Source organism: Leptonotus elevatus, chromosome 12 (assembly GCF_054856555.1).
Source record: "Leptonotus elevatus isolate MCC_2025b chromosome 12, RoL_Lele_1.0, whole genome shotgun sequence".
Lineage (NCBI taxonomy): Eukaryota > Metazoa > Chordata > Actinopteri > Syngnathiformes > Syngnathidae > Leptonotus > Leptonotus elevatus.
In genome coordinates, this window is record NC_141250.1 from 15390385 (window position 1) to 15405860 (window position 15476).

At 40.1% G+C, this 15476-nt stretch overlaps 3 protein-coding genes across 4 annotated transcripts; all 3 read right to left on the reverse strand.

The window, feature by feature from the left end:
- Positions 1-299: 299 nt before the first annotated feature.
- On the reverse strand, positions 300-7377 carry dnajb2 (DnaJ heat shock protein family (Hsp40) member B2). The gene is made up of 11 exons (XM_086091165.1): positions 7132-7377; positions 5631-5727; positions 5328-5437; positions 5157-5210; positions 4938-5054; positions 4450-4524; positions 4230-4353; positions 2864-2934; positions 2472-2768; positions 735-807; positions 300-636 (listed from the first exon to the last, which is right to left on the reverse strand). Exons 2-10 carry the CDS (start codon positions 5693-5695, stop codon positions 779-781), a joined length of 942 nt encoding a protein of 313 aa, XP_085947291.1. The 5' UTR covers positions 5696-5727; positions 7132-7377; the 3' UTR covers positions 300-636; positions 735-778.
- A 527-nt stretch (positions 7378-7904) lies between these two features.
- On the reverse strand, positions 7905-10882 carry LOC147164727 (tubulin alpha chain-like). 2 transcript variants are annotated; one of them, XM_086091064.1, is made up of 4 exons: positions 10666-10882; positions 9616-9805; positions 9390-9538; positions 7905-9230 (listed from the first exon to the last, which is right to left on the reverse strand). In XM_086091064.1, exons 1-4 carry the CDS (start codon positions 10666-10668, stop codon positions 8250-8252), a joined length of 1323 nt encoding a protein of 440 aa, XP_085947190.1. In that variant the 5' UTR covers positions 10669-10882; the 3' UTR covers positions 7905-8249. The 2 variants fall into 2 exon arrangements, with proteins under 2 accessions (XP_085947190.1, XP_085947189.1); XM_086091063.1 differs by having other exon boundaries at positions 9616-9835; positions 10666-10880.
- Positions 10883-11449: 567 nt separating this feature from the next.
- Positions 11450-14480, reverse strand: LOC147164728 (tubulin alpha chain). Its single transcript, XM_086090841.1, has 4 exons — positions 14315-14480; positions 13274-13496; positions 13032-13180; positions 11450-12540 (listed from the first exon to the last, which is right to left on the reverse strand). Exons 1-4 carry the CDS (start codon positions 14315-14317, stop codon positions 11563-11565), a joined length of 1353 nt encoding a protein of 450 aa, XP_085946967.1. The 5' UTR covers positions 14318-14480; the 3' UTR covers positions 11450-11562.
- Positions 14481-15476: the final 996 nt, after the last annotated feature.

Sequence of the window (15476 nt, forward strand, 5' to 3'; positions counted from 1 at the left end):
CTTCTGATGACTGTATTTATTTAATGTAGCAGGCAGATAAAACATCTATAAAAATGTATTTTTGACTTAACTGAATAAATTTGTGATGTGATGCAGCAAAAAAAATGGACATTACAATTGTCTTTTTGAAACGCTCTATTTTTGTGCTCGGTGTAATTCTGACACGAGGCGCAATGTAAATCCACGCAGGGGTAGGTTAAAATAGTTTTGGTATCTTCTCAGACCCATGCAAGCCAATGCAACTGGCGCTTTGTAAAAAGAAAACCATCTATTGTGAGTAATCAAGAAGAAGAAGCGACTCAACATTGGAAGGAAATGCTTTATTTCCTTGCTTTACACAATAGCTTATATGTTATAACATGTTTTCTTTCCGCCTTTAAGTATCCTTTTCGAATTGTTGGGATAATTGTTCTCTCAGTGTGACCATTTCATCCTGTACATTATTGTTCTTCTCAAAAGAAGTTACAACTGAGCACAGACAAAATTGATGAATCCAGTCATTTCTACCCAGTATGAGGTATGCTCATTCACAGTCATACATACAAATAACACTTCTGCAACAGTGTATAGTCATTAATCACGTACAAGCCTTGTTGAGCAGAGAGACAAGTGCATCATGGTATATTGAACTTTGACCTGTAAAAGCAGAAATGAAATTTGTGATTGATGAATTAAGACAAACGTGACATTAAACATGATGTGAACTTGGATGAGGAGCACACTGCGCATTTTACCAGAAGACGAGGGCGCGGTCATGGCACAGCTTGAGGCAATCGGGTTAGCTGGTGAAGGCCTCAAAGTCAGAGTCTGCAACGGGAAGCAAGAGATTTCAAAAACAACTTTTCAATTATAGAAATAAGCTTAAAGGCAACAAAAAGTTGACTCTTGCAGACAACAATAAATGCTTCCTAATATGATCAACTAACAGCAGCCACTGATGTCAGTTATGTTTTTAAAGTAAAATCTGTGTATGCTATTATTATGTTTCAAACACTACATATTCAATATGAAATTGAGAGTGTAAAGGACATCTCAGCAAATATTAGCACACAAAACCACAACTCAAATATTCCAACTGCTCTTTTGGCTCAAACCTTTATTTGTTATTGCATTTTGAACAATCGGTACTATAAAGGACAAGAAAACAGGCAAATACAAAACGTGGCTTATAGTTATTCAGGCTCCATTCCGTTGCAAAATTTCTTCAATGGTGATAGTTAGAATCTGGCAAATGGAAACAGTCAATAAATAAAATAAGCAAAAAATAAAATATATACTTCTTGCTTGTTAAATGCACTTTAGAGAGAAATTCTCTTATGTAGTATATTTGGCTGTTTTTAAGGATCAGTTTTGTGGGTCCATATTTTAAAGGTTAAAAGTGAACCCAAATTTCTTTACAATAATATATTGTATGCACTCTCACTAATCAAAACTAAATAAGCAGAAAATCCACCCCTTTTGTCCACATCTCATGGGGGCGGCCATTTTGCTACTCAGGTAACAACCAATCACAGCTCAGCTTCAGAAAATAGGTGAGCCGTGATTGGTCGTAACTCATAATCCACAAACACAATTTTAATCAGAATAGCAGTGGTGCTGCATAGAACATATCGTAAATACTTGTTGTTTTCCCCTTTAAGCCATGCAAAGGCACAAATAGGATTCTTAATATTATTATATTCATCCATTTTGTTGATGTATCAGCAACTGGATCTGTTCTGTTCAAACTAAGCACGTATGCTCGTATAACAGCTTTTATTCACATGCTCCTTGCAAAGGCACGTGTGCCCAACCACACATCGTTAAAGCTGATGAGTTTACTCTTTTTAAACCAGACGTTCATTCATAGAGAATGTTATGTTCCAGTTCCATTCTTTTTATTTTTTGCTTCTGATATGTTCCCTTTTAAAATGACTCTGGATGAGGTAAACACTATGGCATGATCTAAACTGACCAAAAACACACGCACGCACACGCGCGCAACCTCAATGCAATCTCACCACCCACCTTTTTTTTTTTTTACTGGCCATAAAGAAAAATCCTGTTACTGACTATATTAAGTCATGTTAAATATTTGGCACATTTGCACATCCATATTAATAAATAATCCTTTAAGTTTACTAAGGCCTCTTGGCTGTTAAAAACTTAACGAGCGAAAAAGCTTCAACTCAGGTTGACCTCTGACATAATTGCAAATGCTAAGGCAACTCAATTTTAACGAAGACGCATGGCGCATTAACACACAATGCACACACGCTTCTTTTTCTTCTTCATACCGCTATCACTACTTTGCACGACACGCTCTTGCCGCACTACATCTCCATGCCGTGAATCTTTTGTAAGCGCACCCCTTCTCTCGAGCGGAACGCCATTTTCACTAGCGCCTGTGTTTGGATAATTTGTCTCAACAACCCCGCTTCCTCCGTGCTCCCCGTTTGCGTCAATCACAGCTGTGACCCCGCCCCCGGCACCTGATATGAAGTCGGGAGCAGCTGCTTTCTGCTGGGCTTCCATTTCTGACAAGCTGCACGCCAACGCCATCTGCAGATCTTCATCGTCTTCGTCTTGCTCGCTTTCTGTGACGCCCCCGTAATGGTAGAAAGGGGCGGCGCTGAACGAGCGGTGTGCGCCTGTGGAATACGGGTTGGACCAGGTTCTCCCGGATTCGTGATGTGGTCTGTTTTGGATTGAGGGATTCGGAGGCGGTTGATGAGGATGTCCCTCTCGTCGACTCAGCTCCAGTGCCAGAGCCATCTCATCCTGCACACCTGGCGGGCGGGGAAGAAAAACAACAAAATCACATGAAGTCGTCCCATTACAATCATAGAGAATGTATCAACAAAATGTGAATAATTAAACTTACCGTTAATTAGCACGGTCTTTAACACGCCATCTTCCTCGATCTCTATTCTTTCCTGCCCGTTCTCTTTAATCCTAAAACAGAGAATATGTATCAAAAAATATTTCAGTGTGTTCTGTTCTTAGGTGCGTGCTCCAGTGTTAATATTTGTTTTGCTAGCTCTATGAAAAAAAGGCCACATTATTTTAAGTACAATACATCAGAACCTGTAAAGTCGTGCAGTTACTTTGGACTTAAAATACAAAACGTCACAAAACTGTGTTTCAAAAGTCACAATACAACTTCTTAATAGGTTTTATTTCATCATTCAGACAAACATGTGGCCATTATCATTTGGCAGTTTAGGCTTGCCACTAGGGCTGGGTTTTAAAAAAAATCTAATAATCGATATCCAATTAATTTTCCTTTTCGAGCCCAATATCAATTCATAAAACCATGAATCAATCATTTAAATATCTTTTTTTCCCATAAATTCTTAAGAAAATTTTATTTTAAAGGCCAATTTTATTTTTTTATTTTACTGTTTTCTTGAAATTTACTGTACACATGAATTTAAAATATTTTCTTAAATGTATGCAAGACCTGACTTAGTGCACTTTAAGACAATTCAGAATATATTTGAAGTTTATATTAAATTGGCCGCATTATTGGAAGTACAATAAAAGTGGTACAGTTACTATGGACTTTGACAAAATTTGTCAGAAAAGTAAAAAATGGCACAAAACTGAGTGTTTCAAAAGTCTCGATACAACTTATTTTTTATTTTATTTTTCTATTTCCTCTTAGGTATCATTCAGGCAGACATGTGGTCATAATCATTTGGCAGCTTAGGCTTGCCACTAGCATATAGTGCAAAGCTGCAAAAGTGCTGTCTGACAATTTATGCTATCTGTGGCAAATTCCTCAAAATATGATCTGTTCTTGACAAAACATGCAGCGGAAGGACTTCTACAACCACTGGTAAAAATATCAAACTTCTAGAGCAGACTAAACCAGGAAAAAGTCTACCATCAATAGTGATTTATACTCTCTTTTTTTTTGCCAGAGAAAAAGTGAGATGTTGATGAAAGAACAATGTCATTGGACTATAAAATTGCTTTTGGTGTTGAGTAACAATATTAAAACTTGAAAAACGGAGCTCAGCTAGCGTCAATAGAACAGATTATCTGGCTTCAGAGGTTCCACTACAGTGATACATTAGAAAAAACTACAAAAAATGGCCAAAACAAGGCCATAAATAAACAGTGAATTTGAAGTCATTGTGCTGATAAATATCATTTTAAGGAAAGCTCACATATACAAAAGATTGCAATTGGGGGGTGCACAGCAGTAAATATGTCATTTTGAAACGGTCACAGTGGTCACTTACTTCTTAGTGGTTGTGTGTTTGCCATTTATGATACGGGTGGAAGTAGACACAGATTTGAAATTGCCACCTCCCGTGCTTCCCATGTCATGAAAACCACCCATGGATGAAAAAGATGTAAATTCGGCTGTAGAACAAAAATAAAAGAGATAGTATTTTTTTGTTGTTGACATTCTTATTTCAATATGTATCATAGTATGTGTCATCATGTATTAAGCTTTACCTCCAGCTGAAGGAAACGAGAAGAACCGGTTAGGCCCCATCCGGGAAGGCGGACCCCCGAATGATGCGAAGTCATCTAATCCGAAGTGGGGAAAAAAAGATGGGTTATGTTTTGTTTACAAAAGTAAACCATGTCAATTGTAATGTTCTATTTGGTCTGTCTTTATTCAAATGAATACACATTAAATCAGCATACATCCACTTCACAAAAATATATATATATCATTAGCAAGGCTTTTGGAATTTTTAATACCTCATCTTATTTGTCTGTATATTATTTTATACTGTAACTATACTGATGTAAATGATCCACTTACAAAGAGGGCAAGCGTTGGCATAAGCCATTTTCAGATTTTCCTGCGCAATGTTTTAATTCTAACGTTTAGTTTCTTGATTCATATTTAATGTGCATAAAGTGTAATTATTGTAATGAAAAACATTTCTGGCCAACCTGGAATTCATCATTCAAACGTAATGCGCATGATTTACCAAAGAAGCTGGCGAAAGGATCCTGGCCACCAAAAAACTCCTTGAAAACCTCCTCTGGGCTGCGGAATGTGAAGGTGTATCCTGCGAAATCTGAAGGGAAGCCTGCGTTGGAAGAGCCTGGGGGGGGGGTAAATAAAATGTGAATAAAAAACATGGGCAGGAGAGAAAATAAAACAGAAAATCAGAAGGAAGAAGAGGCAACAAGCCTCTTTTCGATACCTGAGTGTCTCATTCCATCACTTCCATATCTGTCATAGGCATCCCGTTTATTCTCTGTACAAAACAACATAAAAGATCAATTAATACTTTACTTACTTGTACAATTATGTCATAAAAAGGTTGTCCATCACAAATGAGCGACATGACAAGTCAACATGTGCCAGGACTTACGGTCAGAGAGAACTTCATATGCCTCGGCAACTTCTTTAAACTTTTTTTCTGCTTCCTCTTTGTTGTCCGGATTTTTGTCAGGATGCCATTTAAGAGCCAGTTTCCTGTAGCTGAGTACAAAAAACACAAGAGACATATGTGGACACTGTGACACCAAAAAGAAACGTGCACAATCTATTGGCCAACAGCAATCTCGTATTGTAACTCATTCACTGCCATTAACGGTTGTAGACATCAAAGGTATATTTTTACTGGGACCATAATATTGAATACTGAAACATTTGTGAGGACAGCAATACTCACGCCTTCTTGATGTCATCCTGAGTGGCTGTTTTGCATACTCCCAAGATGGTGTAGTAATCCACCATGACGCCTCCTGACACCCCTCTCCACCGCTCTCCTGGGAACAAAAACGACAAGACTTATAGAATGCAATGTCAGATCAAATTAACAGTCATGAAAAGTGGATCTTAATTCAGTTGGCAGATCAATTGTGGAAAATTTAATGCATTAGTTACACTGCATGTAACGATCTGCTATTTGTATCAGGAATATATATGTTCGGCAGATTGCACATGTGTTCTAATGGCAAAAGGAAAGAAAAAAAGGAAAGATGGGACGCATGAATTAAAACTGGTGCGAAAGAAGCAAGGAGAAAGTGAATAAATGAAGAAAGGCAGAAAAGCAGGTTCCAGTGAAGCGAATATGGAGTGCAACAATAAAATAATCTACTTCAACTCATTTTTCATTGAAAACATATTGTATGTTTATCACTATAAATTAATTTTCTATTAGCTGGACTACCTTTTTGGTCCACCTTGTACACCTCCTCCCTGTGACAGCCAATCAAAAGTGATCTCTTTTTGAGGGCAGATTTTATGATATACTGTTAAATTGGATCTCGTTAGATTGTACTGACTGTACTTAATATAATATTGTGGCTAGTGTTGTACATTAAGCAATTCCACTGCAATGTTAGGGTAGGAGCCATGCCACAAATTGAGCAAATCAGCAAGTAATTCAGCCCCCACTAAATATAATATATATATTTGCGTTTTGATTTAAGGAGATGGCAGCAATGCACCTCATCTATCAAAAAAAAAAGAAGCTCCTCAACTCAATTTAACATAATTTCTTGACACCAGGGGGGTACTCTTTCTCTCAAAGAGATAAGTGTGTTGCTACCCTGCATGTATGTTTGTGACATAAAAAGTTTTCCTTTGTATTAAAGTTGAAACTTCTTCCACACTGCAGGTTATGTGTAGTTATTCCTCCGTTATTATAATAATATATTACAGGTTTACTCATCCTAAAACTAGTTGGAAGCAAGCAATACTATACTGCTGCACACTACCACTCTTCCACCCCCCCACCAAAAAATGTATTATCACCAATGCTTTTATGTCAACGTAATAGCTATACGTGAATATTACTGACGTGATTAAAAATAAATATCAACGCAATACCTCGAATACACTGGAAGATGAGCCCTCATTTGACAATTTTAGCCCTTCAGGCTGGCTCTCATGCCATCTTAGCGGTAGACTGCCACAAGTGTCAACACTGGGGGGCTGGGGGGGCTTTCCAAATTGATGCAAAAGCCCAGCATGCAACCGTGAGGCCCCTGGGAGCAGCAATAGGTGTATTTCGAGAGCATTGGCATCACTCACAGGCATGTCACACAAACCTGCACTTTTTTGCCTACTGAGTCTTAAGTCTTCCTTTCGATGTCAAGTGTGTTTTGGTGACACACATGGACAAGAGTGAAAGGAAAATAGTAGTCTGATCGTGTAACCTGACCTACCTTGTGAGTCTGAGAGAAGATGAGGCGGTTGTTGACAGAGATAGCCGTCTTTCTAGAACAGACTCTCCCTCAGGTGTCGCTCCACCGTCCCCTCGCCACAGCGGAGGTGCCGTCACCTCTGCAATCAACACCGCGGGTGTCGAAACTTGAGGTTCTTCAGCCCAGTTAGCCTATTTGTTGTGAATATTACGTCACAATCAGCTGTGAGAAGAAATAGAGCGTCGAGAACATGCCGGAGTTTGGAAACGTCATTAGACACGCCCCTAAATGCTGCGTTCAGTGTACCTCGTCGATCGTATAATTAGGTTGCTAAAGGAAAAACCACGCCAAAGAAGAGGGTGTCATTCTATGTATATGTACATATGGTTTAAAAAAAAAAAAAGAAAATAATAAAATACAGATAAATAATAACGTAAAATTACTCAATTGTAATTTTGTTTTCTGTTTTGGGACAAAGTAATTGCCCATAGTATTACAATCCGTGCTATCAACAGTGTTCCCAAAATGTCAAATTTTTGACCTGTCCACAAAGCAACATAAGTCTTCTTAACGACTGCCTGTTGCTATGGGATAAAATTGTAAATTGACCTCACGCCTCATATAGAAAACTGTAGCTGGGGGGTCTCTTATCGGTGGGGGAAAAGGAAAACATCGAACAAAACTCAACTCGTTTCCCTAAATGGGAATTTAATTCAATGGCATCACACCTCACTAGTAGACAACCGTAAAGTGTGCTGTAGCCTTACAACGAGAATTCAGAAATAGGTGGATGGGTTGCAAAAAATGCTAAACAAAAAGGATTTTAAACAATATGCCTCGTCATTGAGGTGTCGTTAGTTCCGTGTGCCTTCAGCAGATGGCGCCATTTTGCTATAATGAAGACAACTGTTTTGGAAGGTACATCTCTTGTCTTGCATACAATGTAGCCTTTAATATTATTTTGCAGAGATGAACAGAATTATTTAGCTGAACTAAAAAAACAAAAACAAGACATGCTACAATGGATACAGAATATACTATTTATTTTACAGGTATTTATGTATAACAGAGCAATTACCACCACAGGCAGAACATGTAATATTACTGATAAATTCTTTAAGCCTGGGCAATCGGACTTCTCAGTACTCCTCCCCATCTTCATCCTCATCCCCGGTGCTGTCAGTACAAACCTCTTCATAATCCTTCTCAAGGGCAGCCATATCCTCTCTGGCCTCTGAGAACTCCCCTTCCTCCATTCCCTCTCCCAAATACCAGTGCACAAAAGCCCTTTTAGAATACATGAGATCAAATTTGTGATCCAGGCGGGCCCAGGCCTCAGCGATGGCTGTGGTGTTGCTCAACATGCACACGGCCCTCTGCACCTTGGCCAGATCTCCTCCAGGAACTACTGTTGGAGGCTGGTAGTTGATGCCCACTTTGAAGCCAGTGGGACACCAGTCCACAAACTGAATGGTGCGTTTGGTTTTGATGGCGGCGATTGCAGAATTGACATCTTTAGGCGCCACATCACCAACAAACAACAACAAACAGCAGGCCATGTTTTTACCATAACGAGGATCACACTTGACCATCTGGTTGGCTGGCTCAAAGCAGGCACTGGTGATGTTGGCCACAGACAGGTGCTCATAGTAGGCCTTCTCAGCAGAGATGAATGGGGCATATGTAGCTAGGGGGAAGTGGATACGAGGGTAGGGCACTAAGTTGGTCTGGAACTCTGTCAGGTCAACGTTCAGGGTCCCATCAAAGCGAAGAGAGGCTGTGATCGAAGACACCAACTGGCCAATCAGCCTGTTCAAGTTAGTGTAGGTCGGCCTTTCAATGTCGAGGTTTCTGCGGCAGATGTCATAAATGGCTTCATTGTCCACCATGAATGCGCAGTCAAAGTGCTCAAGGGTGCTGTGAGTGGTCAGAATGGAATTGTAGGGCTCGACCACTGCTGTGGACACTTGAGGGGCTGGGTAGACAGCAAATTCAAGTTTCAATTTCTTCCCATAATCAACCGACAGTCTCTCCATGAGCAAGGAGGTGAAACCAGAGCCAGTGCCACCACCAAAGGAGTGGAAGATGAGGAATCCTTGCAAGCCAGTGCATTGATCAGCCTGAAAAAGGAATGACTCTCATTTTAATCAACCCAAACTGTGTACACCAATAGTCTGAAACGATATTACATTTAATTTTTTTAACCAGTTACTTCGGCAACAAACTTCATGTCTAAAAGTTTTGTTTTTTTAAACACGTAACATTTTCATCACTCTCACCAGCTTGCGAGTCCTGTCCAGGACCAGATCAATCATCTCCTTGCCGATGGTGTAGTGACCCCGGGCGTAGTTATTGGAAGCATCCTCGTTCCCTGCGATCATCTGTTCTGGTTGGAACAGCTGCCGATAGGTACCTGTACGAACTTCATCTGTGCAAAACAAAGTTGAACATCAAAGAGATGGACATTGATAGAACACATAGCCTGGGAAGTCACAGGTTACTGACCGATAATAGTGGGCTCCAGATCAACAAAGATGGCCCTGGGAATATGCTTTCCAGTTCCAACCTCCCTGAAGAAAGTGTTGAACGAGTCATTTCCTCCAATAGTTTTGTCAGACTGCATCCGTCCATCTGGCTGGATGCCATGTTCCAGGCAGTAAAGCTCCCAGCATGCATTGCCCATATGCACTCCAGCCTGGCCGACGTGCATAGAGATACATTGACGCTGGACGGAGGAGAGGGTAGAAATATCACATCATAATGTCACACAACATGTACTCAAGTGTTATGCAAGGAGCGGCATCTCAACATCTTTACAGTAGTGCTTTGACTTACGAGTTTTGAGTTATGAGCAGTTGTTTTTTTAGTTTTTTTGTTTGTTTTTGCTTTGTGTTGTGAGCCAAAATTTGAGTTAAGATTGAGAGTCGGGGGGGGGGGGGAATGCTCAAGTGAAATGTTTGTGTAGATTAGCAAACAAAAACTACCACAAACAAAATACTAGCAAAGGTCTTGTTAGCATGACACAGATATGCTGCATTCCAGGCGTAAATAGACAGCGGATTCTGATAAATTGTGTGTTTTGATTAATCAAAACATTTTGACCTCCAGAAAACCTTCTTTCATAATTTGCTTTATTTATATAAAAACGTTTCACCGAATAATGTCAGACATATCACACAGTTTGTACATAATCACATTATCACGTGAAATTAAGTCGAATAACTAAATTAATGATAGCAATATTTTTATTATCTTATAAATTGTGTTTTGTTATTCACGGTCTCTCCATTGGGGGTCGCCATTGTTGAGTGACGTCAGATTGAGCTCAGTAAAGTCGGGGTAGCTATTTTTTCCTCCGCCTTCACGTTGAACCTCACATATTGGGTGGCGTTCCAGTGTACATTTTCCTGGTCTGAGGTCTGAATTATCAGACTTCCCACTTTCCTTGAATGCAGCATTAGCTCATGTTGCTAATCTGTACGGCACAGACAGAACACGGGAAGCCCACAAAACGTAAGAGTCCAGATGACGTCACCGTGAAATGCGGTCACTCACCATTTTCTGTACTTGCCCGCAGCACTGCACAGGGTTCGGAACAAAGGCAAGATTGCCGAGGAGGGAAGAGACAGGTGAAGTGGACCAGACCGCCCGCAGGAAATTCAGGCAGCATCTGCAATGCTGTTTATTAGAGAGGGGCGGGCGGGGGCTATGTCATTAAAGTTCGAGGTTATAGCTGCTCTTTGTTAGTCTACCACACATTTTCACCATGTAAACTTCAAAATACTCTGTAGCTTCAGTATTTGGATTGCAAGTTAACCATATTTTCAAACGCGTATGCAAATGACTTGAGACTCAAAGTCCAGAGGTGGGAAATAAGTCAGTCACTGCACCTAAATGGGTTTTCAGTTATTTGTTGATTTCTTGTAAAGTACTTTTCGTCAATCCTTTTATTTGAAAACATTTCTGTACTCCGGTCACAGTACATCTTAAGTTGGCATAGCCTTTAGAGTTAAGACACATGTTGTACGCATACAAAAGTTAGCTTTAAATTGTATTACTTCTATGATCAATTTGTTAATACACTTAAGTATTTAAAAACTGTGAAAATTCAGCTGCATCTCTCAACATAGGAACACGAGTGTATGGCGTTGAAGAGAATTGGGTAGGCCAGCAGGTGACACCCTCTCACAAAGTTAAGTTTGTGTAATGTTGATCAGTTATAGATGTTTTTATTTATTGAAAAGTTACTATTTAAGGGAAATGAGTTAACAGCACAAAAACAAAAAACTGCTTTACCAACTACCACCAAATACATAATAAAATCACAACTACATGGAAGTGCTTTGGAACTTTTATTAACTGTGCAATGACAACCAACAGGCAGAACATCAAGAGCACGCCATTTCTGAATTTTTAGAACTTGTAACTGTAAAGACTGAGCGATCTGACGGTTTAGTACTCTTCTCCTTCTTCATCATCTTCACCAACGCTGTCGGTACCAACTTCTTCATAATCCTTCTCCAGGGCAGCCATATCCTCTCTGGCCTCCGAGAACTCTCCTTCCTCCATTCCCTCCCCAACATACCAGTGCACAAAAGCCCTCTTGGCATACATCAGATCAAACTTGTGATCCAGGCGGGCCCAGGCCTCAGCGATGGCTGTGGTGTTGCTCAACATGCACACGGCCCTTTGCACCTTGGCCAGATCTCCTCCAGGAACCACTGTTGGAGGTTGGTAGTTGATGCCCACTTTAAAACCAGTAGGACACCAGTCCACAAACTGGATGCTGCGTTTGGTTTTGATGGCGGCTATAGCGGAGTTGACGTCTTTGGGCACTACGTCGCCACGATACAGCAGACAGCAGGCCATGTATTTACCATGACGAGGATCGCACTTGACCATCTGGTTGTTTGGCTCAAAGCAGGCGTTTGTGATGTCAGCCACAGTCAGCTGCTCATGGTAGGCCTTCTCTGCAGAGATGACTGGGGCATATGTGGCCAGGGGAAAGTGGATACGAGGGTAGGGCACCAAGTTGGTCTGGAACTCCGTCAGGTCAACATTCAAGGCACCGTCAAAGCGAAGAGAGGCTGTGATCGAAGACACAATCTGGCCAATCAGCCTGTTCAGGTTAGTGTAGGTTGGCCTTTCAATGTCGAGGTTCCTGCGGCAGATGTCATAGATGGCTTCGTTGTCCACCATGAAGGCGCAGTCGGAGTGCTCGAGGGTGGTGTGAGTGGTCAGAATGGAATTGTAGGGCTCGACCACTGCTGTGGACACTTGAGGGGCTGGGTAGACAGCAAATTCAAGTTTGGACTTCTTCCCATAATCTACAGACAGTCTCTCCATGAGCAGGGAGGTGAAACCAGAGCCGGTGCCGCCACCAAAGGAGTGGAAGATGAGGAATCCTTGCAAGCCAGTGCATTGATCAGCCTGAAAGATCAAGTAGTCTCATTATATAATAATAAAAAAAATTATAGATTTGTTAGTGATTTATTTTATTTTTTTATGGCAAGCCAACCCCAAAATTCTCTTTACAATATGTTATATGCAACCCCAGTAGTCTAAATACTGCATTTGTGAAATATAATTAAAAGTAGCAAAACCCACTCCTTTTTATCCATCTCAGGCAGCGGCCATTTTGCCACTTGACAGCAGATGTCGGTTGCTCAGGAAACAACCAATCACTAACCCCTTTTCTGAACCTAAACCATGATTGGTTGTTACATGAGCAACTGTGATGTGATTTCAATTAAGTTGCAAAATGGCAACCCACTAAAATGGATTAAAAACCAGGTGGATTTTGCTGCTCAACTCATATGCCACAAACACATTTAGACTGGTAGGGGCCAACATAACACATTTGTAACAGTTTGAGTTTACCTAACCTTTAAATAAATGCTCAAGTTGTCCAAAGCACTTACCAGCTTGCGAGTCCTGTCCAAGACAATATCAATGATCTCCTTGCCTATCGTGTAGTGCCCACGGGCATAGTTGTTGGCTGCGTCCTCCTTTCCTGTGATCAATTGTTCTGGGTGGAACAGCTGACGATAGATACCTGTACGAACCTCATCTGTATAACACAAATTCCAAAGTTTGAGACATTATTTAAGAAATGACTTTAAAGCTCCAAAATAGAATTTAACACGAGTCACCAGTTACTCACCAATGACAGTGGGCTCCAGATCAACAAAAATTGCCCTCGGCACATGTTTTCCGGCACCAGTCTCACTGAAGAAGGTATTGAACGAGTCATCGCCTCCTCCAATAGTCTTGTCAGAGGGCATTTGCCCATTTGGCTGGATGCCATGCTCCAGGCAATAAAGCTCCCAACAGGCATTGCCCATTTGGGCTCCGGCTTGGCCGACATGCATAGAGATACACTCACGCTGGATGGAGAAAAATAAATAAATAAATAAAAAAGTTGTTACATCAAGCTATAGATTGTAATCATTGATAAAACTTAACAGCTACTGAATTATGCATAAAAAGGAATTCATCCTTAAATTGCAACAATTTAAACAATGGGGGGGGGGAAAGTTCTGTAAAACGGAGAAGTTCCCTCATCAATGTGGAAAGTATGCCCACGTAAACAAGCCCCCCCCCCCCCATTTGTGGCCTCTCCCATCCCCCATTCTTTCCAGCTGCATAGTGCTGCGTAATGCTGGGGATGAGCCTCTCCCAACCGCCCCCTCCCCCCACCACGAAAAAAAAAATACGCCCAAAGGCTGAAAAATGGACGCTATACGGAAAAAAAACAAAACATGGCGGACACGAAACTTATTGACTACAGACCACTCCTTTTTTTCCCCGCTTCCACCGACTACGCCAACGCCACACAATATTTTACCAGCATCACGTCCACAAGCTTTCTAAAAGATTCTTAACACGATAATCACGTATAAAAACGTCAATAAATTATGTTATAAATTTAGTCGTTTAACCTAGTTTAAAGCTCAATTAGGAGTTTAATTGTCATTCGTTTAATCAGCGCAAAATGACCTGTTCGCATTATTCCTTAAAAATACTCAAACATTCCACGTTAGCATACATCCACAGTCACCTCATGGAGGACCGCTACTTTTGGCCCGCTAACATGATGGACTAAACCTAGTTAGCGTGACACAGACCTTAGCTCAGGTTGCTACTCACTATGGCGAGAACAGGGAGGGGCGTGAAATAATCAACTAACCACGAGGTTACTCACCATTTTGTCTGTCTTGTCCTTTGAACGACGTACAGGATTCAGAGACAAGGAATAGTGCAGAGGCGGAGGCGAGCTAGTGTTTATATAGGCAGGGGAAGTGGAGGAGGGCAGGCAGCAGCTGCAGAGCTCATTGGTCAAAGAGGGGGGGAAATGTGGAGAGAAAAACGGATGTTACCTTCTCATTCGCCTGCCAAAGGTTTCACTTGAACGCAGATTTTGACCTAAATAATTTTACTTTGCGTGTTCTTATGTTTTTAGCATTCCCCCGATTTTTTTTCGGTTTTTAAAAATATTTTACCTGTCTTTCCGAATCACTTATTTCCCCTAAATATTCAGAAATAACAGAATTTAAACAACAGAAAGAAATATTCAGTAAAATCGGGGGGCAAATCCATAAAACAGTTTTATGCAATAAAAAAAAGAGGACAAAAATATTCATGAAAACAGGGGGAGGGGGGATGGGGGTGGAAAACAAAACTAAAATTATTCTGATACAAAAAACAACAACAAAAACAGAAGAATTACTCTAAAAAAACGGTGGTGGGGGTTAAAAATAAAAAAAAAACTGAAAAAGATCTGAGAAACAGAAAAACAAATTATTTTGAAAAACAGAAACTACAAATAAAACCTGAAAAATTATTTGTTAAAAATAATTATGATGTTTGGAGTATAAATCCCATCTTTATTAAAAATTAAAAAATATATATATATATATATATATATATATATATATATATATATATATATATATATATATATATTGCAGAGCAGTACGTTCTTTTAGAAACGTTAGTAAGTTGTATTTTATTTTATTTATTTTTATATTTTTTATGTGTTTGGCTGTTAGTATTTTTAACCATGTAAATTGCCTTGCATATGAAATTGGTATATAAATAATCTTTTGTTTCGTAAGTATTGTGAATGGACAAGTGCAGGGATTCTCAGACGTTTTACACAAATAGGCTAAGGCTACCACTTCAACAAATACTTAGATTTGTAATGACGTTAAAATGCAGTAGTCGACATTGTTCTTATTTAGATTACAGCATGTGTGTCAAATTTAAGGCCCAGGGCCAGATCCAGCCATTTTAGTTGGCCCACTAAAGCCAATTTGTCTACTTAACGTTTCTTGCTAAATTGATTTGTTATTTTCATTTTAGCA